The sequence below is a fragment of the Vitis vinifera genome, chromosome 4, assembly GCF_030704535.1.
Source record: "Vitis vinifera cultivar Pinot Noir 40024 chromosome 4, ASM3070453v1".
Lineage (NCBI taxonomy): Eukaryota > Viridiplantae > Streptophyta > Magnoliopsida > Vitales > Vitaceae > Vitis > Vitis vinifera.
In genome coordinates this window covers 23,082,959-23,108,222 of record NC_081808.1, presented here as the reverse complement: position 1 = coordinate 23,108,222, position 25,264 = coordinate 23,082,959, and the positions used below count along the sequence as shown (strand labels likewise).

Sequence of the window (25,264 nt, the reverse complement as noted above, 5' to 3'; positions counted from 1 at the left end):
TTGCTAAAGGCAAGAAATCAGGGCATCTCCGACGAGTTTGCTAAAGGCAAGAAATCAGGGATGATGGGTTTAGTTTTCTAGGTTTTTTCAGATGAGGCGGGATATTTGTTGAGACAAAGCGGGATGTTTGAGAAATGGGGAAATATGACTATATATAAATAATAGGAGACAATGACACTTCTTACAACTGCCAAGAATGATGAAGTGCAATAATGACGCTTACATAAAACACCATGTTTATAAACCGCCATTATTCTTTTATACAATTACTGTTCATTGCATTCCTTGTCACTTTTTAGAAGCGCCAAGGATTTAAACGCCATTATTTACAATTTTTGTAGTAATGCCCATCAACCTCACAACTGTCATGCAAAACAATCGGCTCGGATAATTTATCATCCCAACTCAACATATGTATATTGTCATCCTCTATAAGGTCTATATGATGGATATCTCCTAGTGGTGGAGGCACTGCATGTGTAGAATGGGCAGGAAGAGGGTTAGTGGTCACACATGGCTACCCCAAGTTAACCAAACCCTGGTCTATCAAGTCCTATATAGCATGTCTCAAAGCAGTGCAATGGTCTATGTCATGCCCTGAACTCTGATGGTAGGAACAATGAAAATCCATCCTGAAGCGAGGTGGTATGGGTTGGGGTAAAGGCTTGGGAGCTAACTGAGTCAATAAACCACCCTCCATAAGCATCTGGAAAGCTCGACTCAAAGGCATACCTAGCAGGGAGAACTGTCGCGTCGACCTTTGTACATAAGTAGTGGTATGTGGGACTCAGGGTCTAGGGTATGACGTAGGAGGTCTCTCTATGAAATGTGCAGCAAAAATAGGTTGTGAGCCTGGATGTAGATTAGTAGGAGTCATGGGTCTAGAAGGAGTAGGTGGTCTATACTGCACATGAGGTGATGGTAGGTAATAGAATCCAGAAGTTTGCCCAACTGTCTGATAACGTCTAAGAGGTCTCATCCCTACTAAACTAATAGCACCTACATCTCTTGGTTTCTATCCTCTTGAAGTTTCTTCCCCTTAGAATCAATAAGGAAAGACTTGAGCCATAATTCTCTAGCAATGCCCTCCTCTATACCATACAAGGCCTGCACCAAATATCCAAAATTTGTGTAGGGAAATCCCATCAAGTGTCTAGCAAATCTAGGTTGCAAACTCCTCAAAATTATACTAATTTGATCATTCTCTGAAGGACGATCAATAATTTGTGAAATTTTCTCCCTCCAATGGGAGATAAATGAAGTTATTGACTCATTTGGCCTCTGTTTCAAAGCCTCTAGTTCTCTTCTCAAAACATCAATGACAGTGTTAAATGCAAACTGTCTAAAAAACTCATGGGCCAAATCATCCCAAGTCCTATGGCGTGATACCTCCAACTCTAATCCACAAAGACGAATCCAGATCGATCACAGTAAACCCTCCTACAAATATGGAAACACTGGATAAGGTGCGGTACGAATGTGACTCTGTAGGAATCAACTGACAAGTGCATAGAAGTATAACCCAAATATACTCAATCTAATAACTATCTCTGATCACACCAAAAGGAGACTACAAACGGGATAAACCGAACCCAATCGTGACCAAGGCAACTCTGAAGGTCCACAAATGCACCCACGTGTAGGAATGAAATCTTAATTGGGTCTAGGTTAACTTACAAGGTTGAGGTGGCTCTACAGGATAAAATGGGTGGGTTAAAGGATTTCTAACAGAAGCGATCGTACCCTCCAACGGTACACAACCCTTTGCATGCTTCCAAGGAGACGGGGTGCTTCCATGCAAGGTGGTCATCACCTTCACACATGCACTTTCTCACTTTCCTAGTGGGTTTCTTAATGGTGAAAGTTCTCCCATCTCTCAACACTCAAGGATAATCTAAAGTGCACAATGAAGGATGTGGGTGCATTCGAAAAACCTAAGATCTAAAGTGAGATAGTGAACAAAGACAAGCAATCATACAATCATGCAAGAGAAAGGGTTGTCATGCAATAAGTGGGTTCAACCTAATAGTAATCCTTAGGTCACTAGTTCAAATATGGTAGGTCGAATGGATATTATTTTTTAAAATATTTAAATTTTCAAATAGAATATTCTAAGGACTTATTATATATTTTAGTTTTTAAATAGAACAAGGACTTACTATGAAAAACTAATTTTTGAGAATTGTATTTAAAAACATGGCTTAATTCATATGAGTGAGATCAAACCATTGATGTAGTTTTATTAGTTGAGCATTACCAATGTAACACCCCATCACTTTTATTCCCTAATAACATAGACAATTCCAATGAATTTGTAGGCCTAAAATCTTTAAAACACACCTTCCAATAATTGAGAAATCAAAGAGAAAGATTAGGGTTCAACCTTCTTTGAATTTATCATACGTTCTAAAATGATTAATCTGAACTAGGTATTAGGAGCTAGCCTGGGATTGCTCTGTTCCCATACCCTAAATCTTCGTAGGGTATATGCAAGATTACCTCTCAAATCCTTGAGTTACAAATCTCACTTATTATGTGATCGACTGACATACTCTAGCTCCTAAGAGCATATGTCAAAGTCCATTAAAGGAATTATTATAACCACAAATTTCATGATTGCATGTCCTTTAGATCATCCAATGGAACAACCCATGAGATATTATAGTGTCTCTATTGAGAACGCCTGTTGCCACCAACTTCCATTAATAGTGACCTAACCCATAAGGATATATTACTACTTTAGGGTCTCATCCATAGATCAAAGTCTTTTGTTGATTTAAGTACAAGCTCAATATCCTCTCAAAGTTGAGAATCCATGTAGTATAGTAATTTGGTGAATCATGATAATTAATAGTTGTGGATTCGCATTTTTACGTTTGTTCCCACTCAACTGGTGAGACTCACTTTTGATTAAGGTAAAAAAATTTATTTTTGTAAAAACTTAGAGTCGTCACTTACTTTTATTTATTTTTTTAAAGGGAAAAATCAAATAAGAACAAAACCCCTAAAAAGACTCCTGATTTTTGGAAAAGATGTCTGTGAAAAGCTCGAGTCTGGGTCCGAGGATCAGGTTACCTATCAGGAAGGTACCTTCAAAGAGGTAACACCCCTCTAAGCCCTAATAAGGTCTCTACTAACTAAATTGAGAAAAATATGACAATGAATCAGTTGATTATGGATACTTAGATGGACTAAAGTGATTTCAAAACTCTATTAATACTAGCATGCCAAACAAGAATTCAAAACACAATCATAAAGAAAAGATTGTATTGCATACTTGAACCACAACTTAAGCACTATCACAAGACATCAATGGTTAGTTTGGAAAATAAAACACACATCATGCATTTTACCCTAGTCTCTTAATCAAACATGACAAGTCAGAAAAACAATAAAAATGATATGCTAAACTTGTTGACGATCACATACAAAGCAATACATAATGATCATATATAAAACAATACATAATTTATGAAATTAAGATATGAAGGTAAGATGCATACCTGAATAGCATAAATAACTCATAATGTGCTTCCACAAGATATAGAGGGTTAAATCAAAATTATAGTAATAAATAATAAAAGAAAGAAATCCTAACATGTTTGGTATCTAAATAGCATAAAAAAAAAATTATTAGAGTATATAAAATCATTAATTATGACATACATCTTGCACATAATTCCTAAAAACAATTGATGGTTATGATTACAAGAAGTCAAAATATATTAATTAATATTTTATAAAATGCATAATTCTTAAATTATTTATTTACAGATGGTAAAATTTAAAATTTATTGCTAATAGTTGTTTCATAATATTAATCATTTTTAAGTAAATCTAAAATGTAATGACTAAATTTTGTTCTAATATGAAACGATTTGAGTAATTGATTTCAACATGGGTTTCTATTAAATTATATAAGCATGCCAAAAAAAATGTTTTAAAAATGTTAATCATTTCATATGTTTTTAAAAATTAATGCTTAGCAAATATAATTTTAGTTTTTGCCAACAAAATCTTAAATAACTTGGAAAAATAATCTTAAAGAATTCAATATATAAATATTTTAATTTTGTAAATATATTGGAACCAAAGTAACGCGAAGAAAAAAACCTAACCATTGATGAAATCAGACAGTCTAATCCAAGGCCACGAAGATCAAGAAAATGACGAGGTTGTCAAAGCTTTGGAAGAATAGCTTCCAACTTCACTGTATGACCAAGTTCTATTTGGAAAAACTAGTAGTTGGGAACTTTTTTGAAAAAGGAGGTTTCTCCTTTCTTAAAATATGAAACTGTTTTCAGAGGACTTGTTTGACAATTTTTTCTTCTTTTTTTTTTCTTTTATATATATATATATATATATATATATATATATATATATATATGAAAAACAATTTTTTAAAAACCCTTTATGAAATAGGGTGGTTTTTTAACAACCTATTTTAAGTTGTTTTTACTTATTTTATAAAAATTGTTTTAAAAAATAATTGTAATTCATAAAGAATGATTAAAAATAAAATATTACAAACAAAATTTATTTTTAAAAATATTTAAAATTGTAAAAATGAATATGTTAAAAACAATCCAAATTTCTAATCTTGTTTGGTAATTATTTTCGAAAATAGTTTTGAAAACAATATTTTAGAATGGTTTTTGAAAATTATTCTCTTATGTTTTGTAAAATAAAAGTCAATTTGAAAACTTAAAATGTTTTTAACTTGCTTTTAATATTTTTAAATATATTTAAAAAAATAATTTTTATATTTAGTGCTATATTTTTAATCATTTTATATGTTTATATAATTATTTTTTTAAAATAATACTTAAAAATAAGTAAAATAATAAAAAATAATTAAAGAATATTTTCTTAAAACAACGAATTTTTTGTTTTAAATAAAAAAAAACAAAAAATAATTTTTGATTATCAAACATATTTTTTTGTTTTATTATTCTAAAGAACAAAAAACTGTTCTTGAAAACAATTGTAAAATAGGACCTAAAGAATTGTTTTTTAAAAACAGTTGCTAAAAAATATTTTTCAAGATTTGTTTCAAAAATATTTCCAAAAAAGCTAAACAATATAAAAATAATGAAAGTTAGAAAATTCATGGATGCATGAAAAAGCTTAAAAATTTACAAAAATTGAAAACATGTTAATTAAAGTTTTTTTTAAATGAAAAAAATTGTTAATCTAAATGGGCTAGGAAATATTATAAAAAATATTTTATACATGGAATATTAAAGAATTAATTAAGTATTTTGAAATATAAATATAATATCATGAAAAATATTTTATATATGGACAAAGAAAATATAAAGATGTTGAAAGAAATGTGTCAACTCGTACATAAAATGATATTGATATAAATTTAATATAATATCAATCTAAATTATTTTGACATATATTTAATTAATTTATTCATTAATTATAACATTAATATATTAATACATATGAGCTATGAATTTTAAAAAAAATTAAACTATTTCTCGATTTTGTGAAATCCAGACCAATTTATAGGAGGCAAAATTTGATTTATAGATTAATTAAAGGAATTAGAAATCAGGCCCTTAAAGCCCAATAATTCAAAAATTGGGCCAGCCTAGGCCCAGCCCATTACCACCTTACTGAATATTCACGCACTGCTTTAGGATTTGCTTGCAGAACGAGAAGGCTCATCTCGGTTCACACAAAGCATTCGATCACTCCTTATCCAAACGCTGCATTTCGGTCGATCTTTAGGTTCAAGGTACTGCTTCAGTCTCTATTTCCAATTCAATCAATCGACTTCTAGGTTACATTCAACCGTTTGGATGCTGAGAAAATGAAAGAATTTTTTAATTTTACATTTTTTCACCATCTAGGGCTCAAGAATGATGAAAATTTCACTCTAACTAAAACTCATACGACTCTTTGGCTTAGTTGATTTTATTTTTTTTAGCTTTTTATTTATTTTTATTTTTTTTGTCTTAGATTTTTGGCAGCAAAGAAAGTAAGATATATAACATTGTAATCAAAATGTGGGTTTTTTTTTTTTTTTTTTCATTTTCTTTGATACAAAATAAAGGGTCGGGTTTCACTCTGAGTGCTTTATAACTGTGGGAATGCTATTGCTGGAGGTTTTGAATTCTAGGGTTTCTCCTTGAACAGCCGTAGAACCATGGCTGGTTTGGAATACAGCTCGGACTGAAATTTTGTTAGATTAACGGTGATTTCTATTTGGGAATGTTTTCTTGTATAGAAGTGGATTTAGATACAGAGAAAATATGAAAAAAGTATTTAAAATTTTGAATTGTTAAATTTTCACCTGCCATGATTCATTCACAAGGTGTGTTTGACTCGGTTGAGCTGAGGATTTTTTGTCTTTTTTTTTAGAAACATTATCTTATACAATTGTGTATGTATAAAAAATAAAATAAAATTTTGACTTGAATTAATGTTCACTAATTTTACCACTGGAAATTTATCTGGAAACATAAATGGTACCAACCATGCTGAAGTGTTAAAGAAATAGAGCCTTCTCCTTTCTCGGTTTTAATAAAGATTTGAAGCTATGGGTTTGAGAGTTGGAGCCCATTGTCACGGACTTAGTCTTTTCCTAAGCTCATGCGACACTTAGACAAGTCAAGGCATTTGATCTTGCTAAGTCAGTCTTACTCCCAATGCTTAGCTTGCTAGGCTAAGACGCTCGCGACTCAGAAGTTTTAGAAGGTGTAGTAGGCGACTCTTAAAGAATGGAAGCTTTATTGCTTTCAAAGGAAGCTATACAATGGTTGGAAGTTCACTTGCTTGGTTGGTTAGGTTTTTGGGTGGTCTTGGGGTGGTGCCTTGGCCAAATGAGGCCCTCACCTATTTATAGGCACCTTTGGAACTCTCTGAAACCTTGAAGGGTTCCTTACAAATCAAGAAGATTCTAGAACACTCTACATAATTCTATGTGCAAACCTATGTACAAGAATATACAAGAGATTCCTAGAATTCTCTAGAAAACCTTGGACTTCTCTCATACCTTCCATCATAGTGTAGAGATGTGTGGACATCTCTAGGCATCTCTAAAACCTTCCACACTCTTCCCACCAATGACTTAGTGTAGATGGATCCAGTCCTGGACTCTATATAAACCCATGGGGAGGCTCACTTGAAGCATCCTATGACACCATGCTTTTTAATTTATCAATTTTTCAGAATGCATCTTTGCCTAAATTTTAGGTGTTCTTAAACGGCCGCCTGCTATTGCCTTTTCTATTAGCTATTCCTGTGCCCAAATTCTAAGTGTGTTAATGGAAATTAGTTAAATGCAGAAGAGTTTAAGCATTTATCTCATTATGTAGGCTTTTTCCATAGCTCTCTTAGAGTTAGAAATGCTGTTTTATTGACTGATTTCAAGCAAAGTTTTGATGTCAGTTCATGATGTTCAGATTGTTACCTATTAGTTTTAGGATCAGTAGATATTGGTGTCATTCTCAGTAGTAAGGTTGCTGCTCCTAACTGCTATTTTGGATTATGCTGATTGAATCAGCCCACATGGCTAGTGGGGCATACTATAGTGCTGTAATATATCTTTTAGAGAAGCTTTTGCAACTGTATCAGAAAAGAGATACTATTGGTTTGGTCACTCTTGTACAAGTTTAGTATTCTTGATTATCAACCTGTCTCTACATGAAGCTTTTTCACACTTCATGTATTGATTTGGCTACTCGAACGAATATAACATTCTTGACTAGTAATCTGTCTAGTTACCTGGGGTCCTATATGTTATAGTTATAACACATGATGCACTAAAAGCTTGTATTTTATTGAATTGAAGAAATCAGAAGAGTTGAGTAAACAAAGAGGAAGTTATGGCTGCAGCCTCATTGTTGTGTCTCTGTGACACAAATTTAATCCATAGTTCAAGAAAAGAGAGTCCATGGCACCCAAAATTATTTCCAGGTGTTGGCCATAAAATCCTGGACCTATCAGTCACCAGAAAAAGAAACAGAACCCATCCTGGACGCCAAAAGGGAAATTTATCTCATAAGTTTTCTGTGTCGGCCACAACTGAAGGCTCTGCCAAGTCAAACAAGTCTGAAGAAACAATCCCCTCTTGGGCTCGGCCAGATTCAAGTGAACCCCCTCCTTGGGCTCAGGATGAAGGCATGGGGAATGAATCAGAAAAGAGTTTTGAGATTCCCTTCTATGTGTACTTACTTACCTCTGCAGTGACTGCAATTGCTGCGGTAAACTCGCTTATGATTACTGTCCTGCTGTTGTGGAACTGATAAAAAGTAATTGGTTGATATATTCTAAACTTTGAGTGCAGATAGGTTCTATTTTTGAGTACGCAAATAAAAGGCCTGTTTTCGGGGTTTTGAGCTCAGACAGTATTTTCTATGCTCCATTGCTGGGATTCTTTGTATTTACTGGCATCCCTACTTCTGTGAGTTGTTCCAATCTTCTTTCCCTCTTTCAATTTTCATACTTTTGTTTCTTGCATGCAGAAAACTCAGGTAGTGAAGAAAAAAGATGTCTCCATAATCTTGGTTCTTGAATGGATTTACTTTACCTTGGACAATGATTCTAACACATTTATTCCTTTGAGATTTGAAAACTTCAATGGCTATGAGCAGAAAGGGTCCATTATTTGAACAATTAAGATAATTCAATCAGCATCAGGCTTTTATAAATGAATCACTCTCCAAATTGATTTCAAAACATAAATATCCGAAGTCAGAGGGGATACTACATGTTAAAGTCCATTCTATTTTCTTTTTAGCTAACCAGAATTACCAATGCAGGCATTCCTGTGGTTCAAATCTGTTCAAACAGCTAACAAGGAAGCTGAGGAACAAGACAAGAGGGATGGCTATTTTTAGAGTCAAATTTGTGGTGTAAGCTGCCATATAGAATCATCCCTTACACAAACAGGAATGCATATTTTAAAAATATTTAAAGGCATCATGTCTAGCTTTCAGCTCGATTCTATCATACTTGTATTATATGTTATACTAACAATTAGTGTTGCATCTGTAAATCATGAATTGGCCCGAGATTCGGCTTTTACCTTTCATGCATTGGATTGGGAATATATTCATAAAATGCCTCAGAATGAAATGACCATGGTTGTGCTTGTTTCTACCCCCATAAGAGTAGCCAGTCTATGGCCATGTCTTTTTGCACGTATGCCCATTCCTTGTTTGTGTCTCAGTTTCAAAGGTGCATATATTCATGCTTGCATACCAAATAGTTGCTGACCATTGAGAGGCATGAGATCAACATTTGCAACTTGCAAAACATACTTTTTGAATCATCATTTCCTAGAGAGCCACACAGTTGTAAACCTGATGATCCTCCTTCCAACATAACGCTTCCACGAGTTAAATCCATGACATGATTTTGATTCCATTTGTTGGGTTAGACTTTAGGCATTTTCACTGAGAACCAATTGACTGACAATGAGAGAAGAATAAACCTTCTTGTGGCATCGCATCTAACATTACATACATCTTAAGGTTTACTATCCCAAGGCTCATAGTGGGGCTTACCATCCCACGCCTCACAGCACATATATCCTTAAGTTTATCATCTTGAAGCTTACAACAAGGCTTACCACGCAGGAGCTTACCTCATGACCCAATGTTTCCTTTAGAGCAGCATTAGTTGCACAAGTGTAAATAACATATTCTTCATTCATGCAAATTTTGCAAATTTTGGTGTAACCATTCTTGATCGAAGCCCATTATCCATTTCATTTCTCTACATTTTTTTCTTTCAAACATTCTCAGGAACTCTTGCCATTCAAGGACATAAGAGTAAAAGAAAGCAATTCACATTCATACACATACATTGCATTTATCTTTCACAATGTCTTGTAGAGTGGAATTTAAACAAATTTCTTGGGAATACTCTTACATGGATAGTGCTAACGATTTTATAAAATTGCTTGGAACATCTATCACAATACATCAGAACTTAATATGGTTAACATTTCTCTGAAATCTAGAACTAAATATTCTACGGGTATGAGAAGAAACAATATATGCTCCATTATTGTATATTAATACAGTGGGAAAATGGTCATCTCAGTGTTGCCTCTGAGCCTTTTAGTTTCAAGCCCATTGGCATAGCTGACTTGCACTCCCCTTCCTACCCAGTCCACATCTCCTGGACTCAATCACCCCTCCCCATAAGTACGTACAAAAATGAAAACAAGACGATGGGGGGTGTACTGAAATGCGTGATGTCCCAATATAGTTTTAGAGGTCCCCATGCCCTTTGAAGAACTGTAGGGCATGCACGTTACACAAAAAATGGTGGGGGTGGACTCTGAGCAGCCACTTCTTCTTTAAGCTCTGTTTCCTTCTCAGCTTGGGCTGTCGAACAAGTTTTTTCCATCTTCTGTTCTTTGCTCTTCCCCCATAAAACACTATATAGCCCTCCAACCAACAAGATCCCACCTAAGATACTGCATACCCAGCAAGGAAAACGAAAAACAGATCAATAAATAAGAAAATAGAGTTGTAATGAAAACCACAATTGGCAGGCAAGGAGGGTTCTTGTCAGAGCAAATTACCTTCCCAAACTAATGGCCTCGCCTAAGAAAATTGCTGAACAAAATATAGTAATGATTAGGGCAAATGGTGTGGACATGGCTAGAAAAACAGGCCCCTTCTTCTCGATGACCCATGTTTGTAGGTAGTATGTAACACCTGTCACAACAATTCCCTGCAGAAGCTTGCAATTAGTTTAACAATCTTTAGGGGTAAAGTAACAATAAAAATTCTATTTAGCATGCTTTTCTATGGATTTTTGTTCATTTTTTGGTGGTGATGGATGGTTCATGCCCTGATGGTGTTGGATGTATCAAGCATTGCACCACGGTCAGCCATCTATTTGCATATCAAGGGCATTGTTTCCAAGAGATGATTACAATAAATCATATCTAATGAGTTACAGATGGCAGTCCAATGAAACATACAAACTATTAATTAAGGTATATAGGAGAATATTTGAAACAGGTCTCTGGTTTTGTTACCGTGTAGGCTACAGCTACGAGTTTCACATTCCAGCCCAGCTTCCACTGATCAGGGTCTCTTTCCAAAGCAATAGCAATGAAAAATGATTGAATTGAGCTCAAAAGGCACTGTAGGGTTGTCAGCAGAAGCTTTGCAGGGTAGCTTTTCATGATGTAAGCCTGTCTCCATTTCAAAGATCAACAACTCACTATATTAGATTTGTCTCAGCCTACCATTAAAGTGGACTTACTCTCAAGTTCCACTTCTAATACTAATTAAAAGTATGTATTGGAAACATGAGAAAAGAAAACGAACAAGCTTTTGAGACCTTAAACCGAACATAGACAATATACAAGATTCTAAGTTCACTGTAAGTTTCTTTTTCCACATTTTCTCAGCAACCAAAACAGCATAAATGCATGTACAATAGAACAAGACTACCTGCAATACAAGCCACAAGCCCCAGAAGGTGTTGGACATGAGCATGAGTAAGCATCCCTTCACCCACGTTGCACCAGAGCTTACATGAGATTGATGTTCGTGGCTGGTATGGTGTCCAAAAAGGTGATGATGTAACATGAGTTGCAAATGGGGGCCCTTGTAAAATGCTATTGTTGCAGCACCTGCTATGCAAATTAAAACACCTGCAATCTTTGCCATGCCAGAGGATGTCCTCAACTTCACAGTTTCCATCCTGCAATACAATTTTTTTTTTGTTTTTTTAGAGGAAACTCTTAAATTCCCATTCATGCTGTCACTGGTTTGCATTATAAGTTCATATTTATAGACCCCAAAATTCCAATCAAAAAGTCATAATTCAATTTCAATCAGAAAAATCATGGTAATCATCCAACATAGTGAAAAATCTTAGCTCATCTAAAGCACTTAAGACAAATAGAAGCAAAATTCGAAACACCAAAAACTTTTGTTTTGATCCTCTATTTGTAACTTAATATTACAAAAGGTTTAGCAGTTGGATTCAATTGAGATGCCCAGCTACAACGGTTCTAATCCCTACATTTGCATACTTACCCTCTTCTTGCCAAAATAGTAACGATTGAGAGACTCGTTTTACCACTATAGCATACAATTAATAAAAATGGACTATTTGGCCGCACTGGGGCCTATGACCTCCTTTCTAATGGAGACCACACGGATTTTCCTATGTCCATAAGTAGTAATGACGAATACGAAATGCAATAATAACCTTTTCTAGGTACAAGACAGAGGAATCCATTGGGTACACCTGTAAAACTCTATCTTTATTTATCTTTTTCTGATTCCAAAACCAATTTTTGCTGCTGTGGCTAAAGTGTATATCAACCACCCATTCCAATTCCGATTAGAGTTTGTCATTTTCAGTGAGTTTTGTGAATTCCTAACCAGGTTCAGCTGAAAAGCTCTAGCATTCCTCTCCAGTAGGAAAAGAAGTGTATGACTAAAACTGAGGTGTGGACCAGTAATTCTTCTACCTGATGCAAGCAGTAGAATACAAAAAGAGGCTTTCCTCTGCAGCATGTGGACCATCTGAGCAAAGGATATAGGTGGTGAGGATTTCTTGCAGTTCTCTAGGCTTAGCTAGTATGTTTGGCTTTTCTAGGGAAAAATCCACTAGCAGTATAGGCCTGCCATTACTGGCATAGATGATTAAGCAGTGTACACCTAATTGGGAGGTGGGGCCACAAGGATGTCAAGCCCTGAAGAAGAAAACCGATAAACTTGGGTGTCGAAAACTCATCTGGGCTTCCAGTAGAAAATTGGGTTAACGTGAATACGGATGTCGGTGACAATCACAGAATGAAGTGATTGTGAAGTCAGACACATGAACATGCTAAATTTTTGAGATAGTGATCTTATAGTCATCTGGAGACTCTGCATATGTCATCCCAAACTTCTTGCTGATGCCTGTATCAAATATGTCCACATCAACATGCTGGGCACCCTTTGTTAATACAGACTATAGAGTTTGAAATTAAACAAATCTTCTTGAATCCCCAAGTGGAACACAAATTATACGCATTTCCATGTAAAAATCAAGCTTCTGCAGCCTTATGCCAAAGCTCTGGAGAAGATATTTTCTCACCAAACAAAGATTTCCCGGTCAACTAACCAGCGAAATCGTTCAGTTATCAGATTTTTTTTTCTTCATTAGTTCCTATTAAACATAATTTTTCAAAATGAATCAAATAAAAGTAATAAGAATTATGAAAAGAACTAGGTACCTGAGTAAAACGGCCAAGAAAAAGGTAATGACAGGAAGGCAATTTGTTGTTGCAGCAGCCAAAGTTGCAGATGTATAAATGAGGGCAACACCGTTAACATCCAAGCTTAGAGTAATCCTGAAATTTATTAGAAGGAAACACCTCAAAAACACAAAATTCGTCTTTCTATTGAATTCACTAGACAGAATTCATCAGTTGTTTTCATTCTTCGGTGGTGATGCCTAAGGTCATGCTTGAAGCTTTGAATCAAAATGAAAACATACCCAAATAGAGAAAGCATAAAAATTTTGCAGAAGGTCACGAAAGAGAGTGGTGGCACATTTTTTCTGTAACCAGAAAAGCAAAGTCACATAAAAATGAAGAAGAAAGGATGAATTGTACAAGAAGACCAAAGGGTAACATCTGTTACCTCTCAAAAATGATGGCAATAGGAACCAAGAAAACAGTTGCTGCAGCCTGTCTGTAGAAGACGAAGATGAAATTATTCATACCTACATTAAATGCAGCCTTGGAGACTAAGAACATGCCAGCATATATAGTTTGTATGAGAAGAACGGCGACGAAGGGCTTCTTAGCATCCATTTTCAGTGAGGAAGCTAGCTTGTTTCCTTTGTTTTTCTTCAAAAATATAGAACTCGAATGACTGGATATGGTGTTTATATAAGTTCAAAACATGATGGGCAATGAAGAAAATGTTCAACGAAAACTACATGGGTTCGCCCCTTAAAGACGTGTGTGGTGAAGATAATAATTTGCTTTACTTGGGAGAATGTGGGACCACCAAAATTTGTTAGTGGTGTCTCTGTCGTGTACACATGCATGCAGTAATATTAAATTGGAGACTTGATAGCAACATTAAAGCTTCCTTTGAGGGCTTGGATCGCTGCGCATGGGAATGATGGAATGGGCAGCCGAGGTGGGCACTTTCAACTTTGTAGCAATAGTGGCTTGATTGCTTTTATGTCTTAATAATCCTAATCTGCTTTCTGATGGGACACATCTAAGATAACCATTTGATCGAACACTTTTGTGAGAAGTTTTACCGTCCAAAATATCTGCAATACTCAGATGACTAGAACCACCATCAAAGTGATCAAAATGTGTGGTGGCAAATGCTGTTATCTTTCACATGGGATACATCTCCACTATGGAATCTCTGGGCTTGATTACTGGGCTTTCCTTTTTAGGTTCACTCATACTCACAAGTCACATGTGGGTTACCCAAATTCTTCATGCATGCAGTTAAAGACCAGGGCTGTGTCCAGCACTCGGGAAATGGTATTGGAAAATGCCCACTGACTTGTGCTATTTTCAATATTTTCCTTTCAATTATTGCTGCGCTACTACACTTGAATGTTCATCTGGCACCTAGAAGGGCCAAGATTGTGGAGGGTGACGCAAAAGCTACAGGTATGATTACACCAAATTCGGGACTAACAACAACCCAATACCTTGAATTAATATTTTTGAAAGAGTGCTTCGATGTTGGCAACAGACCTGAAACGGAAGAATTACAATCACTCATGTCGTTCATCAGCCAATGCCCGTTATGAGGCATGATAAGTGGAAAAGTCACCAACACGGCTTAAAGGTAAAAGTGGAGTGATTGCTATTTTTGAGCTTTGGACAAATTCCCAAATTCAATCATGAAGGTGGAGGCTTCCTACATTAGAATCATTATGATGCCTAGCCAGCTGCTGATACCATAGTATTATAGTAAGAGGTGAAAATCCTATTCCCCCACCAATGCCAGAAGCTTTATATCTTTATTATTTCCCACCTCATTTATAGTAGTATCCTATAGACCACTTTAATATTTGATGCTTCCTTTTTTGACCTTTTATGTGATTAATTTCGCATCTTGTTCGGTAAGACTCCTCTTTACCTGATATTTAATGCATTTCCAGTGGTTCGTAAGCCTGATAAAGTAATTGAAGATTAGATTAAATTTCTTGGTTGCTCAGTTGGACCACTCACAGCTCACTTTAATGCTTCAATGAATTCTTAATTACAGACAGGTCTTTCTGACAATGCAGCTGAGAGATTTTCATGCATGGAAATAGAAGCTCCCACACACTCACAATATAATATAAAATATATACACTGAGAGGCTTCGAGAACACGATAGGTTAATTTAATTGGTGAAACATACACACTATTGTACACTCAACTCAACAACCCATATGGGTATGAATGAAAATTTTCGGATTAAGAAAGTTTTGAATTTTCAAAATGCTGATTAATCATGGCTGTCAACGAATTAAACTTGTTGGCATGATGGTCTGCTGTTGCTTTAAATGCTGGAACTTGTTTATCTCGTTTATGTTGTGCTCAGACTCCCAGTTGGTTCAAGCTCACAAGCATATTTCTAGAACTCCAATTACATATGTAACAAAAAAAAAAGGATAGATTCTTTTTATCATATATATATATATATATATATTAAGAATATTATTAATATTTTTGGTTGTTAGAAAATATCATGGAAAGAAAAAATATTAAAAAAAATATTTTAATTATTATAAAAAAATGAAAAAAAAAAAAAAAAGAAATATAATTAAAAATGGTTAAAAATTTAGATAGCATTTATTTTATAAACTTTTGGTTGAAAACAATTTGCTTTTTTTATTTCAAATGGTTTGTTTTTTCACTTTTTATTAATTTATTACTTATTTTCTAAAAAAAATTATTGAATAAAAAAATTAAAATATTAGACTTTTTATGAATGTTAAAAGTAGTACTTATGTTTTTCTTTGCTCTTTAATACTTAATAGAAATAAAATATTAAAAAAAATAATTTAATACTTAATACTATTAAATACTACTTAGTATTAAGTTATATTTAGAATTAAGTAAAAAATAAAAACCAAGAAGCACCTTATACTTTTCAATTAATCTTTTTATTTAAGAGGAAAAATGATTTAATTTTGAAGGAATAATTTAAAAATAATTTAACTACAACATGCAAATTTATTTTTCATTTTTCTTCAACATTTTTTTTTTTATCTATATTTTCTTTTCTCATATTTTCCATTAAGCTTTCTTAGAACCAAATGTTGTTGTGTTTAAACCAGTTGTAGAAAGAGAAAAATCACTGAGTACCAAATGAAATTTAATCTAGGGTCTAATGTTTGGTTTTCACATGTAAACATCAAATAAATGACACATTAAATATGTTATATCATAGCTAAAAGCAGTTGAAGGATAAGCTCTAGAGATACAATTGCGTTGATTAGAAAAAGTGATTAGACGGCTTCCTCATAAGTCTACATGACTGATTTAAATCCTTTTCGCCCAACTGCACATCATGCTAATGAATATCACACGAAAGTGGTAGCCACTGCCGTCATAAAAAGGGTGCCCTGCTTCCATTACAGGTATTCTAATTAGGACATGTTTGGTTGCACTACAATATATATTAGGCAATCTCCCAAGTTCTTTAACTGGAAAGATGACTTATGAAACATTCTGAGCAGCTAGGAGTACTCCAGGAAAGAATTACTTGCTCACTTGTCCATGGATCACGACTCGTCACTCGATTCTGAACCTGGCCCATCAGCTTTTGATAAAGAAATTAATTGATTCTCCCAACCAAAGAGGCCCTTACCAATTTGATTGAAACAAAGTTGGGTATCAGCTTTGGGAAGATACAAATTCGGTCAGAAAAATGTTGCATGCTTTTGTCGTGAAATCTATGAGATATACAGTTGGATGCTTCTAGGGTTCTGATAGTAACTCAACACCTTTGGAAGCTAAAGAAAAGCTGTGAGAGATGTTGATAAGTCAGTGCAGGACCAATGGTCCACCAGTGGTTATATACCACACCAACCCAAGTAATATATGGTTCGGGGAGGCTTCTTGAAAAGTAATAATATTGAAAGCGAAGTACTTCAGTGTGTAATCGTAGAAGCAAAATGGAAAACAAAAACCTTTGATTAGACTCACTAATTAATCAAACGTGTCATAAGGAAAAAAAAAAAAAGTAGGTTGCTTGTTGATGAACGTGAAAATTGTCCATGCCCAATCATGAGAAAAAGAGGACCTTCGATTAATTGCTCATGCATGGAGCCGGTGGCATCTTCCCCATGTGGCAGATGTTTCGTCTCCATCAAACCTCCCCTTTATATCTTTTTCTTCTGGATCATAGTTAATTGAAAATATACTGGGTTTGCCAATTCTGAGATGCCACATGTCCAGTACAAGTCCCAAAAGCGAAATATTCCAATGCTTTTTCTTCGCCAAACAAAGTTGTTCTCATGTTTACGTTTATTTCAAGACTTTCTGCAACATTTCCACGAACTCAAGAGTAAATCAAAGCCGTTTCGTATATCTATTGTACACTCTTGTTGACTTGTATGAAATGAAGTTCAATTGAATGGAAGCGCCATCCAAAATAGAACCAAGGCCATTAATTTCCACGAAAGAAGTATATATAAATATAAATATTAATGTACTCATCCAACGTACCTAAAAATAAACAAAGGTAGTTGCATGTTGATTAACCTGAAAACACGGAGCAGGACCCAACGGCCAATCATAAGAAGAGGGGACCTTCTTGCATGGCCACCCATGCAATCTACCCCATGTGTGAGATGGCTCGCCGCACTTTGATCAGATCCCTCTTTTACACTTCTTCTTTCCTAGTCAATTGGAAAATGGTGCCCATGCGGCCAATCACTGTTCAACGCGTTCACACTGGGCCAGAGTCCCAGACAAAGGAAATGTTGCAATTATTTTGTCACTCTCTTTGACACTTGAAGGACTTGATACAGCTGTTTCCAAATTTAGAGTCCATTTCGATGGGCGCATGCATATAAACCACTGAATCGCACTAAAAAGTTGCATGTCTTATTCCCTTTCTCAGGTCATTTTTTGTAACAAAAGTGAAAATGATCGATATTCCCAATACCATTCTCACTTTCAAGATTTCTTTTTTCCTATATATGGAGTTTCATGTATTTCATACAATTACCAGTAATATTTCTTTTGCCTATGAGCTAATCTGAATAGACATAATCCTGAGACATGTACTTACTTGTTAGATGAGAAGATAGCGTGGGATTTAAATATTATATTTGCATATTTGGTCGTGGATATATAGTATGGCAGAAGGGTACAATCTTAATAAGATATCTAGCTTTATTTTTAATCCTGATAGGTGAAATTTAAATGATGAGATTTGGACGTCTCATCCTACCCTTATTTGGTGAGATTCTGAAATTAAGAATATCCAGAGGTGTTTGGGGTTTGGAAAAAGTAGGGATATCCATGCCTCTAAAAGTTTTGGTGCCAACTCAAGCTCCACTTGAATGAATTGAACATTCACCTAATTGAATCTATAAATAATGCAGTCCATCCTTTAAACCCGAGTATAACCTAGTCCAATCTTTTAACTATATAAATAGTTAGTTAGTTAGTTATTATTATGAAATGTTTAGTTATTTTCTATTAATAATCACAGAGGTGAGGTAGGGTTATAAACTCCACCCTTAAGATACCGGAGGGGGAAGGGATAGATTGACTAAGTGTTCGAGGGGTCTATAAGGACTATCTAAAGTCTCCTTGAGCATGACTTAACCTTTAAGCTTAGAAAAGGTTTTAACTATTAAAGTAGAATGTAGAAGGAATCTTATGGGGCAACTCAAATAGTAATTGGATTAGGGGAATAGCATCAATTCTTGTTCTTTTTTCGAGCCCCCATCTCAAAATTATCATGATGTATGGAATAAAAGGGTAGATGTAATAGACAAGACATGCATTAACATTGTACCAAGATAGATAGCCATCGAGGGGTGGATGGAGGAGAATTTTCAAAGTGTCATGCGGCAAAAGTTTAGATATGAGAGGATGAAACCAATAATTTAACACAGACGTGTAAAACAAAACAATAAAACCCTATTTGTTTAAGCAACTTATCATGGTGGAAAACATATTTATCAAGGTCGAAAACATGTTTTTTAAGATTGAAAAATGAAAATTTTGAAAACATCAATTTAGTATTTCAAAACTTTACTTAAAAAAAAAAAAAAGTAAAAACTCTTTTCCTAAAAAGTGAATAAATAAATAAAATCACATAAAAAAATCTTATGGTACTAATAATATAAAAAGAATAGAATTCTTACAAACATTAATATGAGTAAAATATTATTTCACTTCAAATATAAACATTTTATTTATTTATTAAACTATGAATTATTATATGATGATATATAACTATATTAGAATAATTTGTTTGATTAATAATAAGTCAAAACTGAATATCAATGATGGACTACACCTCAAGGGAAGATGAATAAGTGTTTTATATAAATTCAAAAATGATTCTCCTATCCGTCCCTACACGGCTATTTATCTTGATAAAATGTTAAATGTATGTCTTATCTACGACTTCTAGTCTTCTTTTCCTTACCTCATGAGTGTTTTGAAAAATGTTTGAAACATGTGGGGTTTGTGTGAGAGCATTTTAAATAACTGTTATTAAAAATAAATTTATGATATTTTTTAGAATAAAAATTTGTTTGAAATTTAAAAATATTTTTAATTGTGTATTATATTTGTAAATGTTTTTTTTTTTTTAAATAATTTTATATCCAATACTTTATTTTTCATATTTTTCATATTACTTTTTAAAAAAAATTCACAAAAATGTGAACATATATAATCAAAAACAATTAAAATATATTCTTAAAAAAAAAAATTAATCTTACCTAAGTTTGGATCAATCCTAGAACATGGCATTTAAACACTCACATAAGTATATTAGAATATTTTATTAGACCATTTTAAAATATAAAAAAAATAGTAAAAAACGATAATGAACAGATATAATATAATGATAATATTATATATCATTATATTACCAATACTCGTTCTTTTTGCAAGCTAGCCCTCCATGTCTATGACTTCCACTTTGAGTATGATGAATGACTAGAAATATCTATATAGAAATCTTTTTTCATATATTCTAAAATTATTCTAAAAAAATCAAAAATATATATTTGACCAACAAAAATATATTTTTTTAAGAATATATTTTAATTGTTTTCGATTATGTTCATATTTTTATGAAATTTTTTAAAAAAGTAATATGAAAAATAATTAAAAATAAAATATTGAATATAAAATTATTTAAAATATATATATATATATAAAACACAACTAAAAATATTTTTAAATTTCAAACAAATTTTTATTTTAAAAAATATCATAAATTTATTTTTAATAACAATTATTTAAAATGCTCTCACACAAACCCCACATGCTTCAAACATTTTTCAAAATACTCATGAGGTAAGAAAAAGAAGACTAGAAGTGATAGATAAGACATACATTAACATTTTATCAAGATAGATAGCCATGAAGGGACGGATAGAAAAACTTTCAAAATGAGTGTGTCATGTGACAAAAGTCTAGATGTGAGAGACGATGAAACCAATAATTTAACATGGACATGTAGAATATTATAGCCCTATTTGCTTAAACGGCTTATCTAGGTGGAAAACACGTTATCGGAGTCAAAAACATGTTTTTCAAGATCAAAAAATGAAAATTTGGTATTTCAAAACTTTATTTTAAAAAAAGTAAAATTTGTTTTCCTAATAAATAAATAAATAAAATCACATAAAAAAATCTTATGGTACCCATAATATAAATATTATTGCACTTCAAATATAAATATTTTATTTATTTATTTATTAAATTATGGATTATTATAAGTATATTAGTATAATTTACTATACCATTTTAAAATAATATGTGTAAATGATCAAAAAAAATTAATTATATTTCTTTTTATCATTTTATATCAGTAAAAATTCAAAAATCAAACAAGATTTTATGCATTTTATTTTCTAAAACATACTTTCAAGAAATAAAAAAAATAAGAAATAATTTTGGTCCGTTCACCCATATTTTTTGAATTGTTTTTAAGTTAAAAAATAAAATATAATTTTAAAAATAAGTTTTAAAAAATATGATCAAATGGATCTATGTTTAAAAAAAAAACTAGTGAGAATTGTTCTTTATTTTATTTTATTTTTAAAAATGGTTTTCAAAAAACAATGGTTAAATAGTATTATAAATTTTTAAAAATATTTTTTTAGTTTTAAAAATAGAAAAATGTTTTTAAATCACAAAATCAACGGAGTCTTTATTTTTAGAAAATGAAAATAAAAAAATAAAGAAAATGAAAATAAAAAGTAAAAAGAAGATAACCAACCTAACATTTTTCAAAACATGACATGTCATGCAAGGCATGTAGACATAAGATGATAATATTTTTCAAGATAGGCCAGAGAGACGGAGGAAACATTTGTCGAAGTAAACATGCCATGAACATGAGATGATAATAAAAAAAAACATTTAGGCTATGTTTGGTTCCCGGAAAATGCTAAGGAAAGGAAAAAAAAATCATGTGGAAAATGATTTTCTTTAGTTTGGATGACATGGAAAATATGATGGAAAAAAAATATAAAGGAAAATAATAGGGAAAATATTATGATATTTTCCCAACTATTTTCCTTGAAAAATATTAAGGAAAATAAGAGAAAAGGAGAAGGGAAAAGAGGACGGAAATTTTATGGGGCTCATGGTATTCGAATCCTTGTCTTGTCTTCAGATCAGGTTGGTCTGATAGGTTCTCGGGGCAAACAGGGTGCAACTTTGACGGATCTGGGTTGGGTTCTTGCGTCATTGGCGATTGTGGGCCAAGGACCATCGAATGCAACGACGTCGGTGCTGCCCCACTAGCAACACCGACGGAGTTCACTCTTAATACCGGTGGGCAAGACTTCTACAACGTGAGCCTCATCGATGGCTGCAACATGTCGATGAGAGTGGAAGGGAGTGGTTGGTCAGGAATGTACGCATCGATGGGCTGCACGGTGGATCTGAACCAGGGCTATCCGACGGAGCTGAAGGTCGGAGACGACAGCGTGTGCAGGAGTGCGTGCGAGGCATTTGGGAGCCCGGAGTACAGTTGCAGCAGCGCGTACAGTACACCTGCCACCTAAGACAACTTGTTGATAATAAAATAAGAGCACAAAATTTATTTTATTATTCAACAAATTGATAACAATTTAAGACAATTTTGTTTTTCTTCCGTTTTTCCTTAACTTTTTTTCATGGTTAACCAAATAAAATAAAATAATTTTTTTTTCCCTTAAATTTTCTATGGATAACCAAACAAGTGAAAAAATTTATTTTCATTTTCTTAATTTTTTCTTTCCTTCCAATTTTCCTCTCAATTTTCTTTTTCTCGCATTTTTCGGAACCAAACATAACCTTAACATAGTTTAAAGTAGATGTGCTATGCATGCCATGAGTCTAGGAAATATTTTTAAAATATTGACCATTTTTAAAACATTTTTCAAATATAAATGCCGATAGAGATGGAGGAAATATGTAGTTTTCAAAATATATTTTTGAAAATAGGTCCATCATGTCGTATTAAAGAGCAGGTTTGAGATCCACATGCCCTCTGTCGGTGGCGGCCAAAAACTATATTTTCAAAAGATTTTTAAAATAGACATGTTATACAACAACATTTTTAAAAAATATTTTTGAAAATAAATTAACATGCTTTGTGAGAAAGAAATGAAAACAATTTTTGAAACAAAAGTCTAGACTTGAAAGGGGCACAAGTAGAGGGTATTAGAACATATCATCATGCTTTTACATTGGTTCATGAAAATTTTGAGAAACATTAAAAGAAAAATAGGTGAAGTAAAATATAAAAGAAATTTAAAGTAAATAAATTATTTTTATATATTATTTTTAATTCAATTTTAATTATTTTATTTTTATATTCTATATTAAAACTAAATATGAAAAAAATTTATTTTTCTAAAAAAAATCTTTATTATTTTCTTTGAACCAATTTGTATTTTTTTCTTTTAATTTTTTTTCCTAGGTAAAATCAACTAAAATAAATCCATCCAACTTACCAAATATTTTATGTTGGATAAATGACACCACCATAGAAGAATATTACAATTGATTTTAATCCCTCAAATACCTCCTAGTAATATTTTCTGATTGAAGAGAAATTAACCATAGTTGATCATTGTCCGGCGTGGGTTGGTGGATTCCAAATTTGTCATTTGAGGCAGACACATTTATTCAAAGCATTCAAGTCCAAGTTGAAGGATTATGGGCCCATTTACTTGGCGAAGAACTGAGATGAAAGACGGAGGTTGAGCCACGAAAGATCCTCTCATTGGTGGATAAAAGAGGTTTTTATTTTTATGTTTTTGAATAATTTTTAGTTTTGAAGTTGATAGGAACAAAGAAGAAGGATGGTTTGACTAAGAATCACATGTGGAAAAGTAAGAGAATTGCGAGGAGATTAAGCCATAAAGAATTGAAAAGAGAAGATTTGAAAATTTGAAATGTTGAAAATGATTGGTTTTGTGATATCATATCTAAAGTATATTTAATAGTAACTATCACAAGCATTTATGATATCATATATTGAATAAGGGATAAAGTTTCTAATGTTATATATTTACAAATTTCTTTTAATCATCTAGATATATTTTGAAATTATAAAGACTCCTTTATAAAACAATTACAAAATAATATAAAAGTTAATTCCTAATTTGATATGGGGATTATTGTTTAACAGACTCGTAATATTATAAATGAATTATATAATAAAACAAGTTACCTCGTAAAAAAAAATCATTTTCAAGTGATAACTTTTAAATTGAAGATTTATAAAATTCATTTTATATTATCTTTCATTATTTATTTATTTATTTGTTTGTTTGTCACTAGTATCACTTGTAAATTTACGAGATATTTTGAACCAACCCAAAGACACTTTTTCCATTATAAATTATGAGTTGTCCTTTAAATTATTATATTATATTTTATATTATTCTTAGTTTTTTTTTATAATGTGTTACCATATATAATTACATTTGTGTAAATTTTAAGGGTTACAATTGATAGGTAAGTGAATTAATTGATCGAGCATCCAAGAGTCTTATGTATGAAAGACTCAAATTATAAATGGGGAGTTAGAAAATCTAATTTATATGAATATAGTGTTACAACTTTTGTAATCCTATCATTATGAAATTTATTTGGTACATTATATTTATGAGTAATTAAGGAAAATGAAAAAGTATAACATATACCATTATAGAGATGCATTCAAGTTAATAATTTATCATTACCCATTAATTTGTACATAATGGATATAAATAATGAGTATAACTCTCGTATAGTCTTTGATGGGAAGACTAAAAGATGTATAATTTTTATAAATTAAGGTCTCAAGCCACACTCTCATTCTTATGTCTTTTTGTTATTTTATTTTTTAACAACATATACCCCATAAGTGACCCATCACTATATGAGAGTAGTGAATTGAAAATCTTGATAATACAATTAACAAAGTAACTCAATCTCACTTCAAAAGTATTATTGGTATCATAGATCAAGGTAAGAATATGATCATTATTTTAATACTTATATTTATTTTGTTTTATGCATCTAAAATTATTTTTTAAAATAATTATTTTTGCATAAAGTTTATAAAAGTTTGGATAACAATTATATGTAAACATTTTGAATGAATGAATACAATGAGATGACATGGTTTGAAGAAAATTTTTCTTCTAATAAATTTTACATTTTTTTAATTATTTTATTTTTATTTTATTGCACTTTCTAACTTTATTTTTTACCATTCATTTTATTTATGTTCTCAATAATTAATTTATTTTGTATTAATTATTTTTGTTTTGAAAAAAAAATTGACTTATTCTAAAAATTGTTTTTAAAAATTGATTTTGTATTAAAAAAAAAATTTATTTATCAATATTCATCAAATTCATTTTTTATTTATTTTATACATTTCACTTCATTTGAAATAATTTTATTTCTTTGTAAATAATTTTAAATGAAAATAAATTTTCTTTTTTAACAGGTTAGATATATTTAAATAATAATTTGATATTTGATGTGAAACGGGTAAAAATCTAATAAAAATATTTTGGTTTAGAAGAATAGTGCCGTGATTAATCCGGTATATATTAATCA

General features: G+C 32.2%; 3 protein-coding genes across 4 annotated transcripts; 2 read left to right on the top strand and 1 right to left on the bottom strand.

Annotated features, from left to right (window-relative positions):
• The first annotated feature begins 5,641 nt into the window (after nucleotides 1-5,641).
• On the top strand, nucleotides 5,642-9,117 carry LOC100266100 (uncharacterized). Of its 2 annotated transcripts, XM_002279248.5 has the most exons (4): nucleotides 5,642-5,749; nucleotides 7,808-8,219; nucleotides 8,303-8,419; nucleotides 8,778-9,117. In XM_002279248.5, exons 2-4 carry the CDS (start codon nucleotides 7,842-7,844, stop codon nucleotides 8,853-8,855), a joined length of 573 nt encoding a protein of 190 aa, XP_002279284.1. In that variant the 5' UTR covers nucleotides 5,642-5,749; nucleotides 7,808-7,841; the 3' UTR covers nucleotides 8,856-9,117. The 2 variants fall into 2 exon arrangements, with proteins under 2 accessions (XP_002279284.1, XP_059592500.1); XM_059736517.1 differs by having other exon boundaries at nucleotides 8,303-9,117.
• A 694-nt stretch (nucleotides 9,118-9,811) lies between these two features.
• LOC100242046 (WAT1-related protein At5g64700) lies at nucleotides 9,812-13,917 on the bottom strand. The gene is made up of 7 exons (XM_002272081.4): nucleotides 13,626-13,917; nucleotides 13,480-13,542; nucleotides 13,217-13,333; nucleotides 11,436-11,688; nucleotides 11,015-11,173; nucleotides 10,553-10,704; nucleotides 9,812-10,444 (listed from the first exon to the last, which is right to left on the bottom strand). Exons 1-7 carry the CDS (start codon nucleotides 13,796-13,798, stop codon nucleotides 10,279-10,281), a joined length of 1,083 nt encoding a protein of 360 aa, XP_002272117.1. The 5' UTR covers nucleotides 13,799-13,917; the 3' UTR covers nucleotides 9,812-10,278.
• A 188-nt stretch (nucleotides 13,918-14,105) lies between these two features.
• On the top strand, nucleotides 14,106-22,227 carry LOC104879199 (thaumatin-like protein 1). The gene is made up of 3 exons (XM_010651172.1): nucleotides 14,106-14,132; nucleotides 14,404-14,626; nucleotides 21,839-22,227. The coding sequence occupies exons 1-3, from the start codon at nucleotides 14,106-14,108 to the stop codon at nucleotides 22,225-22,227; spliced, it is 639 nt and encodes a 212-aa protein (XP_010649474.1).
• The last annotated feature ends 3,037 nt before the right edge of the window (nucleotides 22,228-25,264 follow it).